General features: G+C 36.9%; 1 protein-coding gene across 1 annotated transcript in view; it reads right to left on the bottom strand.

Moving 5' to 3' along the window:
* LOC306861801 (ras association domain-containing protein 3-like) overlaps nt 1-15,611 on the bottom strand; it is a 41,110-nt gene extending 25,499 nt beyond the window's left edge. The window contains exons 1-2 of the mRNA XM_079404284.1: nt 15,055-15,611; nt 7,464-7,597 (exon numbers count right to left, since the gene is read on the bottom strand). Of these exons, the coding sequence (XP_079260410.1) occupies nt 7,464-7,597; nt 15,055-15,484 (564 nt within the window). The 5' untranslated portion in view covers nt 15,485-15,611. The remainder of the gene's footprint in view (nt 1-7,463; nt 7,598-15,054) is intronic.
* Nucleotides 15,612-17,840: the final 2,229 nt, after the last annotated feature.

Genomic DNA, 17,840 nt, shown 5'->3' on the forward strand with positions numbered 1-17,840 from the left:
TCACACCAAATACGGTAACTATAACCGTAAAGTTTTAATTTTCATTCTAATTCTTTGAGAATAGGAAATTTCCCTCTACAACTAAAACAATAAGGACACAGAAGAACAATATTGTTGGAATCATGATTAACGATTGACAGCCATTTAGAATCCACCCCAGCTAAGGATGTGTTTACATAACATAATTTTGGGCTAAAAATTTAACATTTTACGTGTTTTTGCTGTTAATTTACATGAAAAGAGCATTTTAGGAGCATGAAAATGCAAAATGGTGACGTCAAACACGTGCATATTACACGTTCAGTCTATAAGAATGTGTATTTGCACAAATGTAGCATTTCTTTACCAGATGCAAGTTAATACGAGGCCATTTGTTTTAGTACAAACTTTAGGGGTAGAACTTTATGCTTACTTTTTTTTTTTTTTCTAAAAAGCATACACTTTCATACGAATAGCATTGTACGAATTTGGTTGTTGGTGTGAACGAGCCTTAAATTTTATAAGTGTGTACGACCCCATTTGTATGTTTTCATACAATTAGTTTACTATGTTTAGTTTTAGAGGTGGAGTATCATGCTTACTTTTTTCCCTAAAAATCATGTTTTCATACAAATCGCATCGAACAAATTCATACGAAATTGTCATCTCAGAAAATCGTTAGAGCAGCTGAGCAGCTTTTCAGAAAATCGTTAGATTTTCTCATGAGATCAGTTTGAATTAACATCAATTCTTAATTACACTTGTAAGTTGTAGCACAAGTTCTTGAAAAAAGCAAACTATTATATATTCAGAAGAGCACAGCATTTATGATATCCATTTATGATATTAGTTCTCACTCAAAAACGACAGTAATTCGAAAATATTTTAAATTAATTTTTATTTGCTTATGCAGCACAAACTACTTGAAATACATAACAAATTGAAGTGTAAGTAACTTCCATAAATCAGTGTTTCCATGGAGCGTGTGAAAATGTCTCAGTTCGCAAGGAAACTCATTCCCAAGCCCACTTCTCTCTGCTACAGAACAATAGGGTCTGGCAGGAGGGACACAGAGGTGACATGTGACTGCAACCTGTAGTTTTTCCGGCTGTGGACCGCAGTCTTCATTACACATTACCCACATTCCTATGCTAAGGGGGCATGGCTCATGTTCCCAGCACACAGGCTCTGTGTGTGTGCCAGTACTTACATGAGGGCATGTGGAAAGTCTCGTAAATCAACTTTCAACAATTTCTTATACATAAACAGAGTTTTCTGAGGATGTGTAGATGACCTCAGGAAGTACACACCTTATTACACTCATTAATGATCTCATCTGGGAGGGTGTGGTTTGGGAGGTCAGAGCGTAAAGACATTTCAGTCCTCTAATTGTCCTAAATTATAAGGCTAAACCTGTAATGACAAATTGCAACATGTATAGTATGTTTGCTCTTTAATTATACTTCAAGAATCAAGGTATCTGCAACAATGACTATAGTTCTGAAAATTCTGTTTTAGGCTCATAATTTCAAGTAACAAAAAGCACAAGTGATAAAATAAATGTTTTTATCCTCTGGCGCTTTAATCTATTTTTACAGAGTCATTTATGTAACTAATACTGTAAAGCAAACGACAGCACCCAAGGGCACAGTAGCATGACTACAGACACATGACTCCTATAAACATCCAAAAGGAGCATTATGCTTAAGGTTGTAGCAAGTGTTAGTTTCCCTCTTCTCAGATACTCCAGAAGTTATTACTTTGGGACAATCAAGATATGACAGCTGAACTCAAAAATACAAGAATCTGAGGGAAGCTGAAACAGACAGTGACCTCAGCTTCTCAGTCTAAACGCTAGCGAGATCCAAGCCGAGATCAGGGTTTTCTACACAAACAATCAGTGTTCACTATCCCTAGATGGAAATCATAGTCTTTTCTCCAGCCAAACCTCACATATCCAGACAGTAAAAAAAGACTAAATAGAATGTAATTCGGTACCAGAATCCACACAAAGGAGGCCCACAGTTCACGGTTTGACTCTAGGACAGGTTCCGCCTTGTCTTGTGGTGGGGTTCAGAAGGTCACTTGAAGTTTTAAAGACTCTTTGTATGTCGGTCTGGTGTCTAAAGTACATACAGGCATAAATGTCTATGTTATCCCATAATCTTTTGAATTCAGCAGTCTGAACCCCCAGGAAAGCATCTACTTTGGTTAAAATAGTTTTATCTAAACATAAACATTGGGATGAGGTGGACCTGACCTCTATAAACAACAGCTTGATTCAACTTTCAAGACTGAACATACAATGGCTCTATTATTGAAAGAAAAGCGAGTGGAAGGATGATGATAAGGCCTGATGGATTGTGAGAACAAATTTGACCTAAATACAACATAGTGCATTCAACTGGCATATCTTTACTGTAGTATGTTTACTGTAATTTTGACATTTTAAAGCCTGTTTCGCTGATTAAAATTATATATTATATCTTGGCTCATCCAAATTTTGGAGTCGGAACAATCCACTACTAGTTTTAAGGAACAGGTTTGTTATCAGTCCCAAAGGTTTGTAAATACCGCAATATGCAATCTGACCCGTTGCTGAGCTTTCCACTTTTACATCCAACTGATCCTGTCGGCTAATCCAGGCCTTCTGAATGTGGTGACGGCTGGGAGCAATTAGCAAGCACCCATTCACATGCAGACAGGCTGGGTGTGCTTTTCCATGGAAAGGTACTTTATTACTGTTTGATGTAGAAGTATCCACAGCAACTACACTCTGGTGTTCTGTCAAAGGGTCTTCAGTTTTAGGCGCTCCATGGTTTCATTTACAAACGTAGGCTTGTTTAATTAAAAACACTCCTTAGGACCTGATAACTCATATATTCTTCGATTTATGCACTGTGATTACGTAGCAACTGTTGCAAACCAGTGGAAAACAGTAGTATGTTCCAGAAATATTTCAGATCAAAAGTATGCAAAGGGTTTACTGGATAGTTACCTCTGACCTAGCAATGAAGATCTGAAGAAAGAAAAGGGATTAGCTCTTAAACCAGACAGCGTCTAACCTTAGACCTGAGGGAAGAATACCTACCTGCTTATTCTGCTAAGAGGGTTTGTCTTCTTCAAAGCTGCATGAACTAAAAGTTAATTATTGGTTAATTGGTCACAGATTGTGGTCCTCAATTAAGTCAAAAGGCCTGACCTACATAGTAGGGTATTTATAGGTTTTAGGTCATCATGTGACAGTTAAAAGCCAAAGTGAATTCTTCTAGCATTCCAATCCAGCCAAGAATGATATATTTTCCTAAGCTGCATTATTGGAGCAATAGTTGCCAAATTCTTCTAGCAAACTCCTTCTAAGCAAATGTCCTTCTAAGCCGACACAATTAATTCAAAACTTGAGGTTTGATAAACAAATCACTCAATAAATGCTAAAATAGCTACATTTTACAGGCCTAACTGAATTTAAGCACTCAAAGATCAGCTGAACTTTGGCTCCAACCCATTCTGGGCAGTCCAACAGCAAATTTATCAAAGTGCGCAAGTAAAAAGAAACCAGAACATGTTGTGCACTGACGCTTCATTATTATCAAATGACAGCAAGTCTGAATCAACATAAAAACTGCCTAAATTTTCACATATAATCATTACTTTAATATGTTCATTGTTTCTGTTTAAACAAATATGTGATATCAACTATCCAACTAACAGAGAACATTTTTAAAACTTTGGCTAATGTTTTCTCAAAATTGTTCAAAGATTCTTCAAGGGACATTAATAGAACATTTATTCAGTTCTCAAAATACTGAATATAATGTTCTCAAAATGTTGGCACAAAAACATTCATCCTTTTTTTTGGGAAACATTTTACTGTATTTAGATGTAACATTTTCAAGTGCTATTACTTGTTTCAGAACGTTCATAGAACATTCAAAAGTAATGTACTGAATAACTAAGTTAAACATTTTTAAAACGTTTAAAAAAACGGAATGTTTTAAACGTTCAGATAACATTCAGAAATAAAATTTTCATAACTTAATGATAACATTAGGAAACACTGTGAATTTCCTGTGAAGCTGCTTTGAAATGATATGTATTGTGAAAAGCGATTTACAAATAAATGTGAATTGAATTGGACTGAACACACATTTTTACATAACGGCATGTGTTCCTGTAGAATAGCATGTTTAACCTAGTCAAACATCATGTTATCTGTGACATTTGACATCAGTTGCATGCAGAAATATGATGCAGGCATAAACTCTAGACCCAATGTGACGCACAGCCAAATCAAATCAGTCTAAGTCAATCAGCCAATTGATTTACAATCTCTTCACATGACCTGATACTGTACTGCAGACGTGAACTAAACTTTGACTAAAATATCTGTCCTTCTCTACTGACAGTAATCGTAGTCTTACATGAACAAAAATCAATGCTAAACATATAATAATCTTGACCAGTAGAGACCAGATTGTGTAAGATGTATCTTCATATCTTTGTTAGTAGGAGTCACTTGGGCGTGTGGTTAGTGCGGTGGAGTTAAAGCTTCACCTCTTGCATTTTGGACCAGCTTCACCACCCAAAGAGTTCCCAGCATTCAGTTCTCGCCTGCCAACAAACTGCTGCCTCACAGGAAAAATGAACGACTCACATTATTATGAAACATACTTGTGCTGAATCAGAATTTTAACATGCTTGTCTTTGGAAGAACCAAACTAAAAAACTAATTTTGTAAAATTTTGTACTGCTGCAAATATTATGTAGATTGTCCTTGATGGTCCCTCCTGCTGGCTTACAGTAATGATGAGTTTACACAATGGACTATTGCTTATTAGTTATTATTGTGGTCAATACACCTGTGTGTGTAACAGATGTGTGTGTGTGTGTGTGTGTACTGACTTCGTTATGCCGCAGGCATCCTGTAACTGTTTCCTGACAGGAAACTCTCTCTTTCCTACATCTGTCTGTTTGTTCCTTTTCGTTTGGATCATATTTACACCTCTGTTTCGTTCTCAGGCTCTGCACACGGTATTGCCGATCTAACAGTACGGTCATAACACAGCGGTGTTTTCAAAGGTAAAACACATTTACACCAAAGGTAAAAAAACATTTACAAAACATCAGCTATGAATCACTCTTACGCTATGCACAGACATACACATACGTTTATAAAGCTATCTTTCATAAACATGGACTGTTCAGATGCTAAATTTTAAAGTCTGTGAAATAATCATTTATTATTAATATTAAAATATTGAAAACAACAAACAAATATCAAAACCAACTAAATAAATTGACAAAGGCTCATTATAATATTACAAGTTTGAACTCAAATGAAAATAAAAACCTATAAAAAAATAAAAGCTAGCCAAAATATTAAATAAATGCTATAAAAGATATATATCAACATAAAAAATATATATATCATAAATCTCATATATGTGAAATATGTATTATTTTTATGTAATATATAAAATTATAAAAAAAATCTTTTACAATCATACACACTCTAAAAATACATTTGCTCAACAAACTTGATGTTATGTCTTAATATTTTGATGTACTACTTTTGTCAGTGGTTTGCTTCTGCATTGTTGAGTGGGTGTTACATGTAGACACCCAGCCCTCCCTCAACAGTCAGCGGTTTATATGACCTTGTCTGGCCCTGAGTAACGTGGCTGACTCAACTAACTGTCTTCAGCGGGAGGAGGGCTTCTGGAATGTAGCGTCTATATGAAGAGTCAAACAGACGCACAATAAAATGAACGTTAGACTGAAACAGACAGCTGGTTTCTCTCTGTCCTGTGAGAATGTACACGCCCATGTTTAATCCCAAATTACTAACGAACCAACTTCAGATCTCACACATGATACAGCATACATCATCTAACAGTGCACTACATACTGAACATCCATAAGACAAATAAACAAGCCGCATAACTTGAATAGCAGCAACAGTGCCATTCACATACATATTTCTTTGGTATATGTGAAAAAATGTGATTAAACTGGGTCACATGAACACATTTGCAGCCATAACTACAGTAAAACTAAAGGACAGCTGAGATTTCTTACAAACCTTATCATGACATATATTATTCACAGCTTTGCTATGTGGATCAATGTCACAAAGAAATGTCTGAGTCATATTCTACCCCCAAAATTAAAAGGGGAAAAAACTACAGTAATATTTTGCACAAAGAAAAACCTCTTTTAGGACTATTTTAAGTGTATTTTGATGACAATTAAGCACATTATCCTGTCAGATTTTCACTACTATAATGCAAAAACCTTTATTAATGTAAGTTGTGTTGGCACACACATAATTTTTTATTACATTTCAATTATATTATTATGTTATATTATAAATTTAATTACATTTTTAATTTAAATATAATTAAAATCACAACAGATTAGAAATACTACCATGCATCTTCAGTTTTTCACCACTATACAATAATGAGAATTATTTTATTTTACATTAGGCCACTAATAATTTGGGGGAATAAATGTGGCCAGTTATCATGAAAATAATGTCACAATCCCAAAAAATACTTCATCATGCAAAAAAAGTAATTGCTTTTTTTATTTTTGATTATGGAGTGCATTTGTTTTGAAATGTTGACATGTTCTTGACAGTTTTCATTAAGTTCACCCATTAAGTTCACAATAATTACAAATAATTTGAATTCGTTTTGTATTTCAGCCAGTCACAATACAGTTAAGCTCTGTAGCCACAGTAACGCAGCAATTTACATATTCCAGTATCTCTCTCTGCTCTGCACTAAACTGACCGATCTGTGTGAATAGCACACATACCACACTAACCTGTCTGTTGACCCCGCCAGGTCACAGACACACATACACAGAGCTCATCTTTCATTCACACCGCACAGTTTACAGAGCATCAGGGGTGATAGTCTTTACAGCACAGACACATGAGAACAAAACTGGACACTATGGGGACCAGAGGAATTCTGCTGAAGAGTAATATCCTGCTATTGTTATTTCCAGGCCAAGTGCAATGAGACTGATCGTGTGAGTTTAAACTTGTATGGTGCTAAATAACAGTGCATAAATTACTATTACTATTGTAATTTTTCTCTTTAGCTAAATCACACCGTTGTGTCTAAGTAAAGACTAAAGAAAAGCAATAATTACCATGAACAACACACCCTTCAAACTTCAACACAATGGCTGTACTAAAGGACTATTAATCTGTTATATGCCAGTGAAGATTAAAATAGCATGCACAAGGCCGAGAATCAATACAAAATTGCTCCAGCTAAATTTACAGCAATATTGAGACTAGTTTAGGTCGTTTATCTGCAACTGATCTCCCCCTTGTGGTCACACCTAACCATCACTATCAGACTGTGATTGTTGTCATTCTGTGAAAGTTGAACTTCTGTATTTCAGATGATATTGAATTGAATGTGAATGTAAATGTGAAGGCAGACACGATTTAACTCTGTACTCACGCTGTGTGCTGACTGATTGTTGTTAAGATGGTCTTGAGCAAGAGGGCTGAGCTGGCAGCCATTAATGGATCCATTCTGATGACAGTCTAGCGCCACCTGGTCACGGCACTGAGCATGACATGTGTATTTACAACCTGCAGGAGGGAAAACAAGAACAGACAGTTGTGTTACTCCACAGTATGTGTTAAATAATAAGTTAAAAACAAGCAATATTGTTCACAATATTTTAGGCTGTTGCTTTGTGGTTATAGAGTCTTCTAGGGCATTTCTGAGGTATTTGGAGTGGTTTTATCATATCCTTTCACCCACATGGGAAAAAATTGGTATCCAATAGCTTAGTTTGCTTAGTAATAGCACAACTCTGTTAAACAAACTGCACCATATTTGTTCTGGTCTGTAGGAGATTTAGTGAAATATGGTGGTTTTTCTGGCAGGCTAAATGGAAAGCAAAATATCGGTTTGCAAATAATATGGCGCACATGCAAAATCTTAACGTAGAAAAGCTTAGACGTGTTTAAGGAAAGTGTAAGAAAACTCCATGGACATTAAGACAATATAAAACTGACAGTGCTTTGAGGATTAAATACAATGCATTGTTAAAATAAATAATCTCTATTTCTATGTATTTTGCATACATGTATTTTATGTATTGCATGTGAAAACTTGCATGCGTTCTGATGCTGAAATGATTCAATATCTATCTAAAAATGCACTGGATGGATAATTAATGAACATGGATAGACAATAAGATGAGCATCCTCTGCTTTCCAGTCCTCATCAGTGTTCACAGAAACATGATGCACATACACTTGCCTATTCATCCAGTGTAGATTACATGAGGCATTTCTCACTGACTTAATAAATCCATCGCCGTTATAACCTACCTGAAGACTGATGCTTGACTTGCTGGGTAATTTTGCCGTAAAGTTTACAGAATGCTGCTCCCATCCCACTCAAGCAGACGAGTGATGACGCTTTCTGTCTTGAACGCTTAACTCACGACATCCCATCAGAAACAAAACTCAACCTCTGCAGTTCACTCTCAGAATAGAAGGACAAACTCATCTACCTCTCCCCATGCAATCTCCACGGAAACTCATTTGTGAGTAGATCTCTCTCTCTCTCTCTCTCATTGTGCTGAGTCGGGTGATTTGACTGTCAAATGATGAAGCTCAGGTCAGGAAATGATGGACACATACATGAAAGGAGATGTGGGAAGCACTATGCGTTTAAATGTGCATTTTATCATCACCCGTAACATTCAGAGTTATTAAACTATTAATCCCATTATTAGACTGTTACTGTTATTACTATAACTCATATTAGTTTACGTCACAACAGCTGGTGGCATTCTATGGAAGCCTGTTTCTACCACTTAATAAAAAAACAACAACTGAATCTTCTTATCTCACAATTCTGACCTTTTTTCTCAAAATTGCGATTTTATATCTCACAATTCTTTTTACTTGCAATTCTGACTTTTTTTCTCGCTGTTATGAGTTTATATCTTGCAATTTTGAGTTCTTTAAAGTCAAGTTCTGAGGAAAAAAGACTGACTGTATTTCTCAGAATTGCAAATTTATATTTTGCATTTACTTTCTAACACACAATTGCAAGTTTATATCACAGTTTTAAGAAAAAATGTTTTATATAAAATATTTATAATGGCATTGAATGGGGGTCCCCATTTTGAATCCCCAAAAAGTGCACCCATCCATTATAAAAAGTGCTCCACATGGCTCCAGGGGGTTAATAAAGGCCTTTAATAAAAATATCCATATTAAAAACTTCCTAGCTTACGTATTAGGCGTATGTTTTGATTTAATGAGATCTTTAAAAGTGGCTTGACCAGCTGCCATCTTGCAAAGATGGTTTATCTTCACTAACTTGTCAGTCTCATGAACTTTCAGATCTGTACTGACAGCCGTCTGAATCCTGCACACTGTATCTATAACCCTCTTTCTGCTTCTTTTAAAAGATCAGCAGAGAGCAGAATGACACAGAGGATGAGCAATGATAGGGTGTGATGAAAGTGGATCTTTTATACTGGGGCATGATGGGTAATGGTTGCTTAAAGTGCCGTTCTTTGCACAGAGCTGCGGTTTTGACCGTGTAGGAACTGAGCTAATGTATGCCGACACACACACAAAATCTGTTCAGGTCTCTGGGGTGTGTGGGAAGTGCAGGCCTGTCTCTTCCTTAATTGTATTTCCCATAATGAGGGATGACGCTATCGATCAGGACTTGCCCGAGGAGCAAACTTTACACACACACACAGTCCCATATTTAGACTGTGGTGTGATGGTGCAATATTTGGGACTCTGTTTCTAAAACTTTGCATGTTGACAGAGAACAAGTCATTCAAGTTCTTAAATGCTTCCTACACAAACACATTACCGACAGCTCATATAACACAAACACTTCCAGCCTGTCATGTTATGGTAAAAAGAGCAGTCTATGAACCCTGATTGTCCTGCCCTGTCACGGCTATGGAGGCCGTCTGTGAGCTCTCGTCCTGTCCAACCACTCTCAAGGAGGCCAATACTGAGTTGGTTGCCCTGTCTGTCACAACCCAGAAACCCTCCATTGAACCCTTAGGCCCGCCTAACAGTATGTGCCAATACTGGCTCACTACATTAATCAAAAGTGCTTTTCCATTACCATTAAAGTACACTATCATTTAAAAGATTGGGGTTGGTAAGTTTTTATTGTATTTTTTCTTCATTTTAAAGTCTCTTCTGCTCACAAAGTCTGCAATTATTTGATCAAAAACAATTTATGCAATTTATAGTTAATCACAGTTTATGGCTGCATCCCAGTTTGCATACTTTACTATGAAGCGACTTAAAACATTTGCAAACCCTTTATTTGTGTTTATAAAATACGTCCTTCAGACGTATCATTTATCTATGTCGCCTGCTATAGTTTGACATTGCTTGTTTTTTGACAGTGCTATTTCCTCATCAAATATCTCTCTCTTATCAGACTGCATTTATTTGATCAAAAATAGAAGGGGAAAAAACTGTATAATTGTGAAATATTGCCATTTAAAATAACTGTTTTTCTATGTGAATGTATTGTAAAATAAAATGTATTTCTGTGCAGCAAAGCTGAATTTTCAGCTCCAGTCTTCAGTGTCACATGATCCTTCAGAAATCATTCTAATATACTGCTCAAGAAACATTTCTTATTATAAATGTTTTGTCTTTACTGTCACTTTTGATCAATTTAATGCATCCTTTTAATAGTAAAGTATGCAAACTGGGATGCAGCCATAAACTGTGATTGACTCTGACAACCAGGAAGAAGGAACACATGATGTGTAATTAAAGAAAAATGCAGCTTCTGACGTCAGTAAAGGCGTTTGTGTGCTTGATCCAGGTGGCTTTTTACTCTTGCTCTCCTTCATTTGTCAGATGTGTGTGCTGGACAGGTGGAAGTTTTTTACTTGTCCACAAAATATTGCAAGAAAAACACAATATCAAGCAGTTTATGAAAAACCTTTTTATGTGTATGATAAAATACACCCTTCAGACTGGCAAAATGACATGTCGCCTGCTATATTTTGTCGTTGCTTGTTTTTGACAGTGCTATTTCCTCGTCTAATATCTCTCTCATATCAGACTCCTAAAACAATAGAGCCTGTTTGTGGAAACTTGCAAGTGATGACTAAACAAGTAGCCGAGCCTGACCTTGCTCAGTTGATCACAGATAATTATTTTTTCTGTCTGTGCTCATGGCAGAGCCACATTCTGTCGTCTTCATTCCAGATCGGCTCCGCGCCAGGATTAGATCGGACTGAAACAACACACCGCAGACGGGACACACACACACACAACCATCCTAAACTCACAACAACACCTGCTTGTGACAAAACGTTAAGAAGACGCTCCATTCTTTTGCATGACTTTAGTCACTCAGTCAGTGGACATTAATCCGATGAACTATTCGGCATGTTATCGCAAACCTCTTCCCACATTGGTGTTGGCTGTTTAGACTCGGCTCTGTCCATCAGCAGATGTTTTTAATGCTCGGTGGGATTCTGTAGCTGTTGGCATTGCGATACTTAGCACTTGTGGCTGAAAAGCGTGAGGTTTACATTTACATCAGCTGAGACGCCACGGCCCCCAGCAACACAACATACACCATACACAGACAGACCACCACACAATCACTGTCTATAGATCATGACTGTTTAGTCAAACCTGTGAGCAACAGGCATCAGGGCCGAAGACAATGAGCACCATGTTAACTAATTCATTCAGAAGTGCTGAATAATAGACAGGACGTCCCAACTGCTCTGTCTGTCATCCTTGATTCTCTACTTTTTTTGAACAGCAATCTCAGACCACAGTAACAGCATTGCTCAACATCACAGTTTAGATTCAGTTTAATCCTATAGCCATTATACATTGGAAATACATTTGATTTTAAGACTAAATCTTAGTAAAATCTTAATGAACTAGATTTAAAGAATAAACAAATTAAAATATAATTATATATACAAATATTATTTGGAAAAATGTTTAGTTTCTATTACGTGACTATTACATTTGTAATTACTGTACTGTTATAGTACTGTACCTATTTATTTTAATATGATTTATACTGTATTTATTTTTTTATTTGCTAGTTTGTTTGTTTTCATCATTTTAAAATCTAATTTAATATCATTTTTACTGCTACAGTTTATTTACTTTAATTTAAAATAATAAAATAAAAGTCGTCATCTAACTTCCGCTTGCCTGAAAGATAAAACGATAAAGAGATCTGGACCCACCGGATGACTTCCACAGCAGACTAACTTCCAGTCGCCCGGAGCGCCGCATGGCTTTCGGGAAGCGGTAGAGGATTCCAGTAAGTCTTCTCAAAGTTCTTGCAAAGCCTTTCCCCAGACCCATGACCAAAACTACATCGAGCCTCACTTCAACACTTGAGCATTTACAGTGTTCCCTGCATCACAGCTTCTGAGTACTAACCGCTCGTGGTCTCCTGTCATTGTGTGTGTGTGTGTGTGTGTGTGTGTGTGTGTGTGCAGTTGTTCTCTGGCCCCCGTGGTCCCCCTGCGACTGTGTCAGCTGGTTGAGGGGAAGCCCATTGTGATCCGGTTGTCCTGTGACAGGACGGTGTGCCTTCTCTAGACACACTGTCACTGGTGTTACACAAACAGACAGATGGACATTGGGGAGCCGACAGGTGGGTGTCAAATTGCAGCACAAAATACAGTCTAGCTGAGAGGGCCAAAGGAACGTGACTCACAAAGCTGGGAAAAAGGTATTGTTTGTTTTGCTTATAGGTATACAGACTATTATTTGCAATGAATTGAAGAGAAATACAGAATACAGAGATGCTACAGGTTAATAGGCTGAAAACTCCTTTCACTGCATTAAAGATTCATTACGTCATTAAGACCATTAGCAAACTCCATCACAACTATTCCTGATATTACAGGTGGCAAACACAAGATACATGAGGAGGAAACCGTCAGACCCCGTTTCATGCACACGTTCCAATTTAACATTAATATGGTTAATTGCTATTGGATATTCCTGTATACTGTTCATGTAATCAGCATATTTTGAATAAACATATCTATGAATGTTCTTTTTACCATTTTTCATAACACTTTTGTTTGGATATATGCAAATGAACAGTGTATATTACTAAGGGAATTTTAGTCAATTTTAGTATGTGATTTTGTCTATTAAGTTTTTTTACATTTGTATTTAGCTTTAGTTTTTTTTTATTTAACTTTATTTCTACATTTCAATAATTTATATATACATTTTATATATGTGTGTGTGTGTATACACCTGAATACACACAGACTCATGGGGACTTGTGTCATGATGGGGACCATGGGTAAACAAGCTTATAAATCATACATAATGAAGGTTTTTGAAAATCTAAAAATACAGAACATTTTCTGTAAGGGGTAGGTTTAGGTTTAGGGCAATACAATATACGATATGTACAGCAGAAAAACCATTACGCCTATGAAGAGTCCCCACGGGATGGCAAACTAGACGTGTGTGTGTGTGTGTGTGTGTGTGTGTGTTTGTTTTGCTATACTTGTGCGGACCAGATGTCCCCATAAGGATAGTAAAGCCTGAGATTTTTGACTTTGTGAGGACATTTGGCCGGTCCTCACAAGGGAAATAAATTATTAAAAATACTAAATGAAGTTTCTTAAAATGTAAAAATGCAAAACGTCTCCTGTGAGGGCTCGGTTTAGGGGTAGGGTTGGTGTAGGGCATTAGAAAAAACTGTTAGGTCAGTATAAAAACAATAGAAGTCTATGAAATTCCTCACAAGTATAGTAAAACAAACGTGTGTGTGTGTGTGTGAGATTAAAAACATAATATACAAAATAAGAAATATTTTTAAATATCACAAATAATTTACCAAAATTTATTTTTTATAGTTTTAGTTAACAATAAAATATCACTGTTACATCCCAAACAATATCAATATTCCTGCTGTCTTATTTTAAATTGAAATATGACAGACTTTGGCAGTTAATCATGTGCATGTGCTAGTAAACATGGTCACTGACCCACACCAATCCACCCACATTACACAAACCTAAACAAATCCAACAACCACCAAACCCCTGCAAGCAAACTCATTATCCACCTTAACATCATCAAAACAGACACTGCTCTCACATAATACAGGAGTTACTGAATGTTTTCTCTGCCCACATATTCCAGGATCTGTAAGTGGCCCCTTAAAACGTACTAATAATAAAATTAAAGACTAGTTCACATGAAAATTGGATGGCTGCTCAGAAAACAGGCTTTCTGGCTAATCAGCCGAGCCAGTGACTTTCTTGCTCTTAATTACCTGATCACTTGAGTCGAGCAGCCAGAAGACTCCGTGAAACTTACCTTTTGTCCAGTTGTTCCATTTGAGTTAACTCTTGTGAATGGACAACCTCTGCACAAAGGCAGTTCTGACACAGAGCGACACATTAAGGAGAACGAACTTTGGTAACATTCATATGAGGGTCTAATTTAATCAAAAACCAAAAGAAATACCCTTGCATGTCACTGCTAGCCATAAGTATGATCATGCTTTTTTAGGATGATTAAATTTACAATACAAATTTAGCTGCAGGTCAAGCAGATAATGCTTTGCATATGATTTTTAGGCATGTTTTCACTACTGGAAACAATGCAAGGCATTCAGTCAGATGCCAGTGACCATTTCAGCTACAAATGTTCAGTTTGTGTAGAAGTCCTGGATTTGATCAAATGAATTATGATTACACTTAGCTATCTGCAGTCATGCATAATTATTAGGCATGTTTGTGACGTAAGTAAATGTGGGTGACCAAGGTGCAACACAATGAATTCACAAGCCTAAACCAGTCTGTCAGCATGCCTGTAAATGAGCGTGATGTGTGAGGAATCTCAAGAACGTGCACAGAGTTTATGAAATTCTATAATGTAATAATTTCCATTTACCTGCCGCTTTTTAACTACAGGATCATAATTAAGTGTCTTGATGAATATGCTAATGAACAGACTTTGTCTAGACTAATAATATAATAGGCCTATAATAATAAGATAAAAATAAAAGTTCTCACCTGTACATGTCCAGCCACCTTGAAGGATGTACGAGCAGCACACATCGCACCAAGCGAACGTCGCGTCCTCACAAAACGTGTGTCCTTCTCCTTTCTCCTCTTTGACGCGCGGATCTTTGGCCGAAGGTTCGAATATCGTCCTCACATCCGGGGGTTTGAAGCCCCTCTTTCTAGACCGCTGTCCACAGTTTTCTGCCGCCTTGGGCAGCGCGTCGCTTTGCGCGGGGTTTGGAGAGACGCGCGGTCTCTGGGGAGACGGACCTCTCCTCACCTTGGCGATGCGCATTCTAGATTTGGCTTTAGGTGAATTCTTCTCCATCGGCTCAGCTTCTTCAACCCGAAAGGTGGGTAATCGGTTGAGCTGAGGCAGGTCTAGCGGCGAGCCGACGGCGCAGTAGCGCGGTGGTGAGTACTTCCTGTGATGCATCATGACTGCGTTACCACACCAACACCTGTAGATCCGAGAAGCCTGATCGTGGCCGTTTGCGATACGACATGTCTCAGTCTTCGAGAGGATTTGACCGAGGTTTGCACACAGCGCGTGTCATGTTTCACCTGAGCAGAGCTTCGCGCGCACACATCCACAGGTTAGATGTAATCAATTAAGCAGGGTTGTTACAGTAAACAAAAACTATAAAAAAGTTCGATATGATGAACTTATACTAAACTACAATAAACTCTCTCTCTCTATATATAGCCTATATATCTATACAAACTTAACCCTACTTTATTTACAAATTTTAATATTTAATTGTAAGGTCCAATGTACAGTTAATGAAGATGGCGATTTGTTGATTGCTTTTTTTTAAGAAAAACAAAACAGATGGAAATTTTATAATTTTGTTTGTTTTGTTTAATTCTTTGGTTTGTATTTTTAAAAGCTTTTTTTGTGTGTGTGATTAACACTTTATTATGCTTATGTTGCAAACACAGTTACCAGCAACGACCATAACAAATTTTCAAATTGACTTCAGTGTGGACAGCATCTCTGATATGGGATTATATGGGATTAATTTTTTGCCAATTTAAAATGAATGTAATTTTTCAAGAAACGTATGAAAATATAAATTGAAACGGAATAAAATGTATTTGAAACGGAAAAATAAATAATTGCATGCAAAAATTTTGACTTCGTTTCTACTAAGGTTATAATGGGACTTGTATTGGTTTTACTGGAAACTGTAATGGACCCTGTTTGTCTCTACTGGTAATTGGTCACCTTCTATTGGTGGCTTGTTAAAACCAATAAATCCTAATGGGATATGTCCCAAAACACACTACAGAAAACCTTTTTTTTATGGTTTTAATGGTCAAAAATTGATGGCTTGTAATTTTTGTAATGGTATTTGTGATTCAATTGTTTTTGTTTTCTTTATTATATTTATTGTGGTATTTTTTCATTTTCATTCACATAAACAGTACAATCGCAAGACAAAATTGCAACTACATAAACAAGAAGGGAAGAAAGAAACTCCTTCAATCAGATTCAGTTTAGCAGATAACCACATCAGCAAGTAAAGGCAAAGGGGGTATTTGTGATTCATTGTGATGATATTAGAATTTTCTGTCATGATTTTATTGTTTGTTTTCTGCTGGGTTGCCTCATTGTTTTTATATAGCTAATGCATTTTAAAGGCTGTTGTTGGCTCAGGTTTGTTTTTGTAACAACAAAAAAAAATATTATATTTATATTCCTTTGTATATTATTATTTGAAGTAACAAACCATGGTTAATTTGCGGTTACCATGGCTACAAGAACCATGATTTTTATTAATTTTTTTATTCATGTTAAAATGGTTAACTTTTGTAAGGGAACATGGAAACTCGGAGAGAGTATTAAGATGCGTTGGTGGCGGTGAAATGACTACCGACATTAAAACACTTTATTAACCTCAACACCCAAAAAAGTTTCCCAGGATTATGAATGCAGCCTACCTGAAAGTGAGCATGGGCTTCGTTTTCAACTTTTTTTTTTTTTTTTTCTTTTGTTGGCGCAGGATCGGTGATGTCCAGCAAGTATGATCATTTACATTCAGCCGCAAATATGAGGTGCGAGCGGTCACGGATGCGGGAATGGTCACGTTTTTGTTGTTTTTTAGCAACTGGGAGTTGGTGCCCTACGCAAACTGTGTACTCTGCATATATTGTGAGATATAAACTTGCAATTCCGAGAACATATCAGTCTTCCCCCCTCAAAACTGGACTTTAACTCGCAATTCACTCCGCTCACATACACTGATCGGACACCGCCACACAAATGTGGCTTTTTTTTATGACTGTCAATCTAAGGGCAATCTAAGACTTTCCATTTCTTTGCCCTTATAAATTCCTTGACTGAACTGGCAGGGTGTTTTGGGTCATTGTCCTGATGCAATATGAAGCACTTCCCAATGAATCTGGTGGCATTTTCTTGAATATTGGTAGGCAAGATGGTTTTGTACCCTTCCAAATTCCTTCTGCTACTGTCATCATACATTAAGTCATCAGTAAAGTTGAGAGGGCCTGTTCCAGAGGCAGCCATGCATGCCCATGCCATGACACCACCTCCACCATGCTTTACAGATGAGGCTGTATGCTTGGGATCATTCCCTTTTTTTCTCCACATTTTTGCTTTCCCATCACTTAGATAAAGGTTCATCTTTGTCTCATCGGTCCATAAACACAGTTACAAAACTCTTCTGGCTCACCTTTGTGCTTTTTTGCAAACTCTAATCTTGCCTTTCTATTTGTGGTGCTGGTCAGAGGTTTGCATCTTGCTGTGTAGCATCTGTTATTCTGTGTCAAAG

Source organism: Barbus barbus (genome assembly GCF_936440315.1).
Source record: "Barbus barbus genome assembly, chromosome: 42".
Taxonomy (NCBI): domain Eukaryota; kingdom Metazoa; phylum Chordata; class Actinopteri; order Cypriniformes; family Cyprinidae; genus Barbus; species Barbus barbus.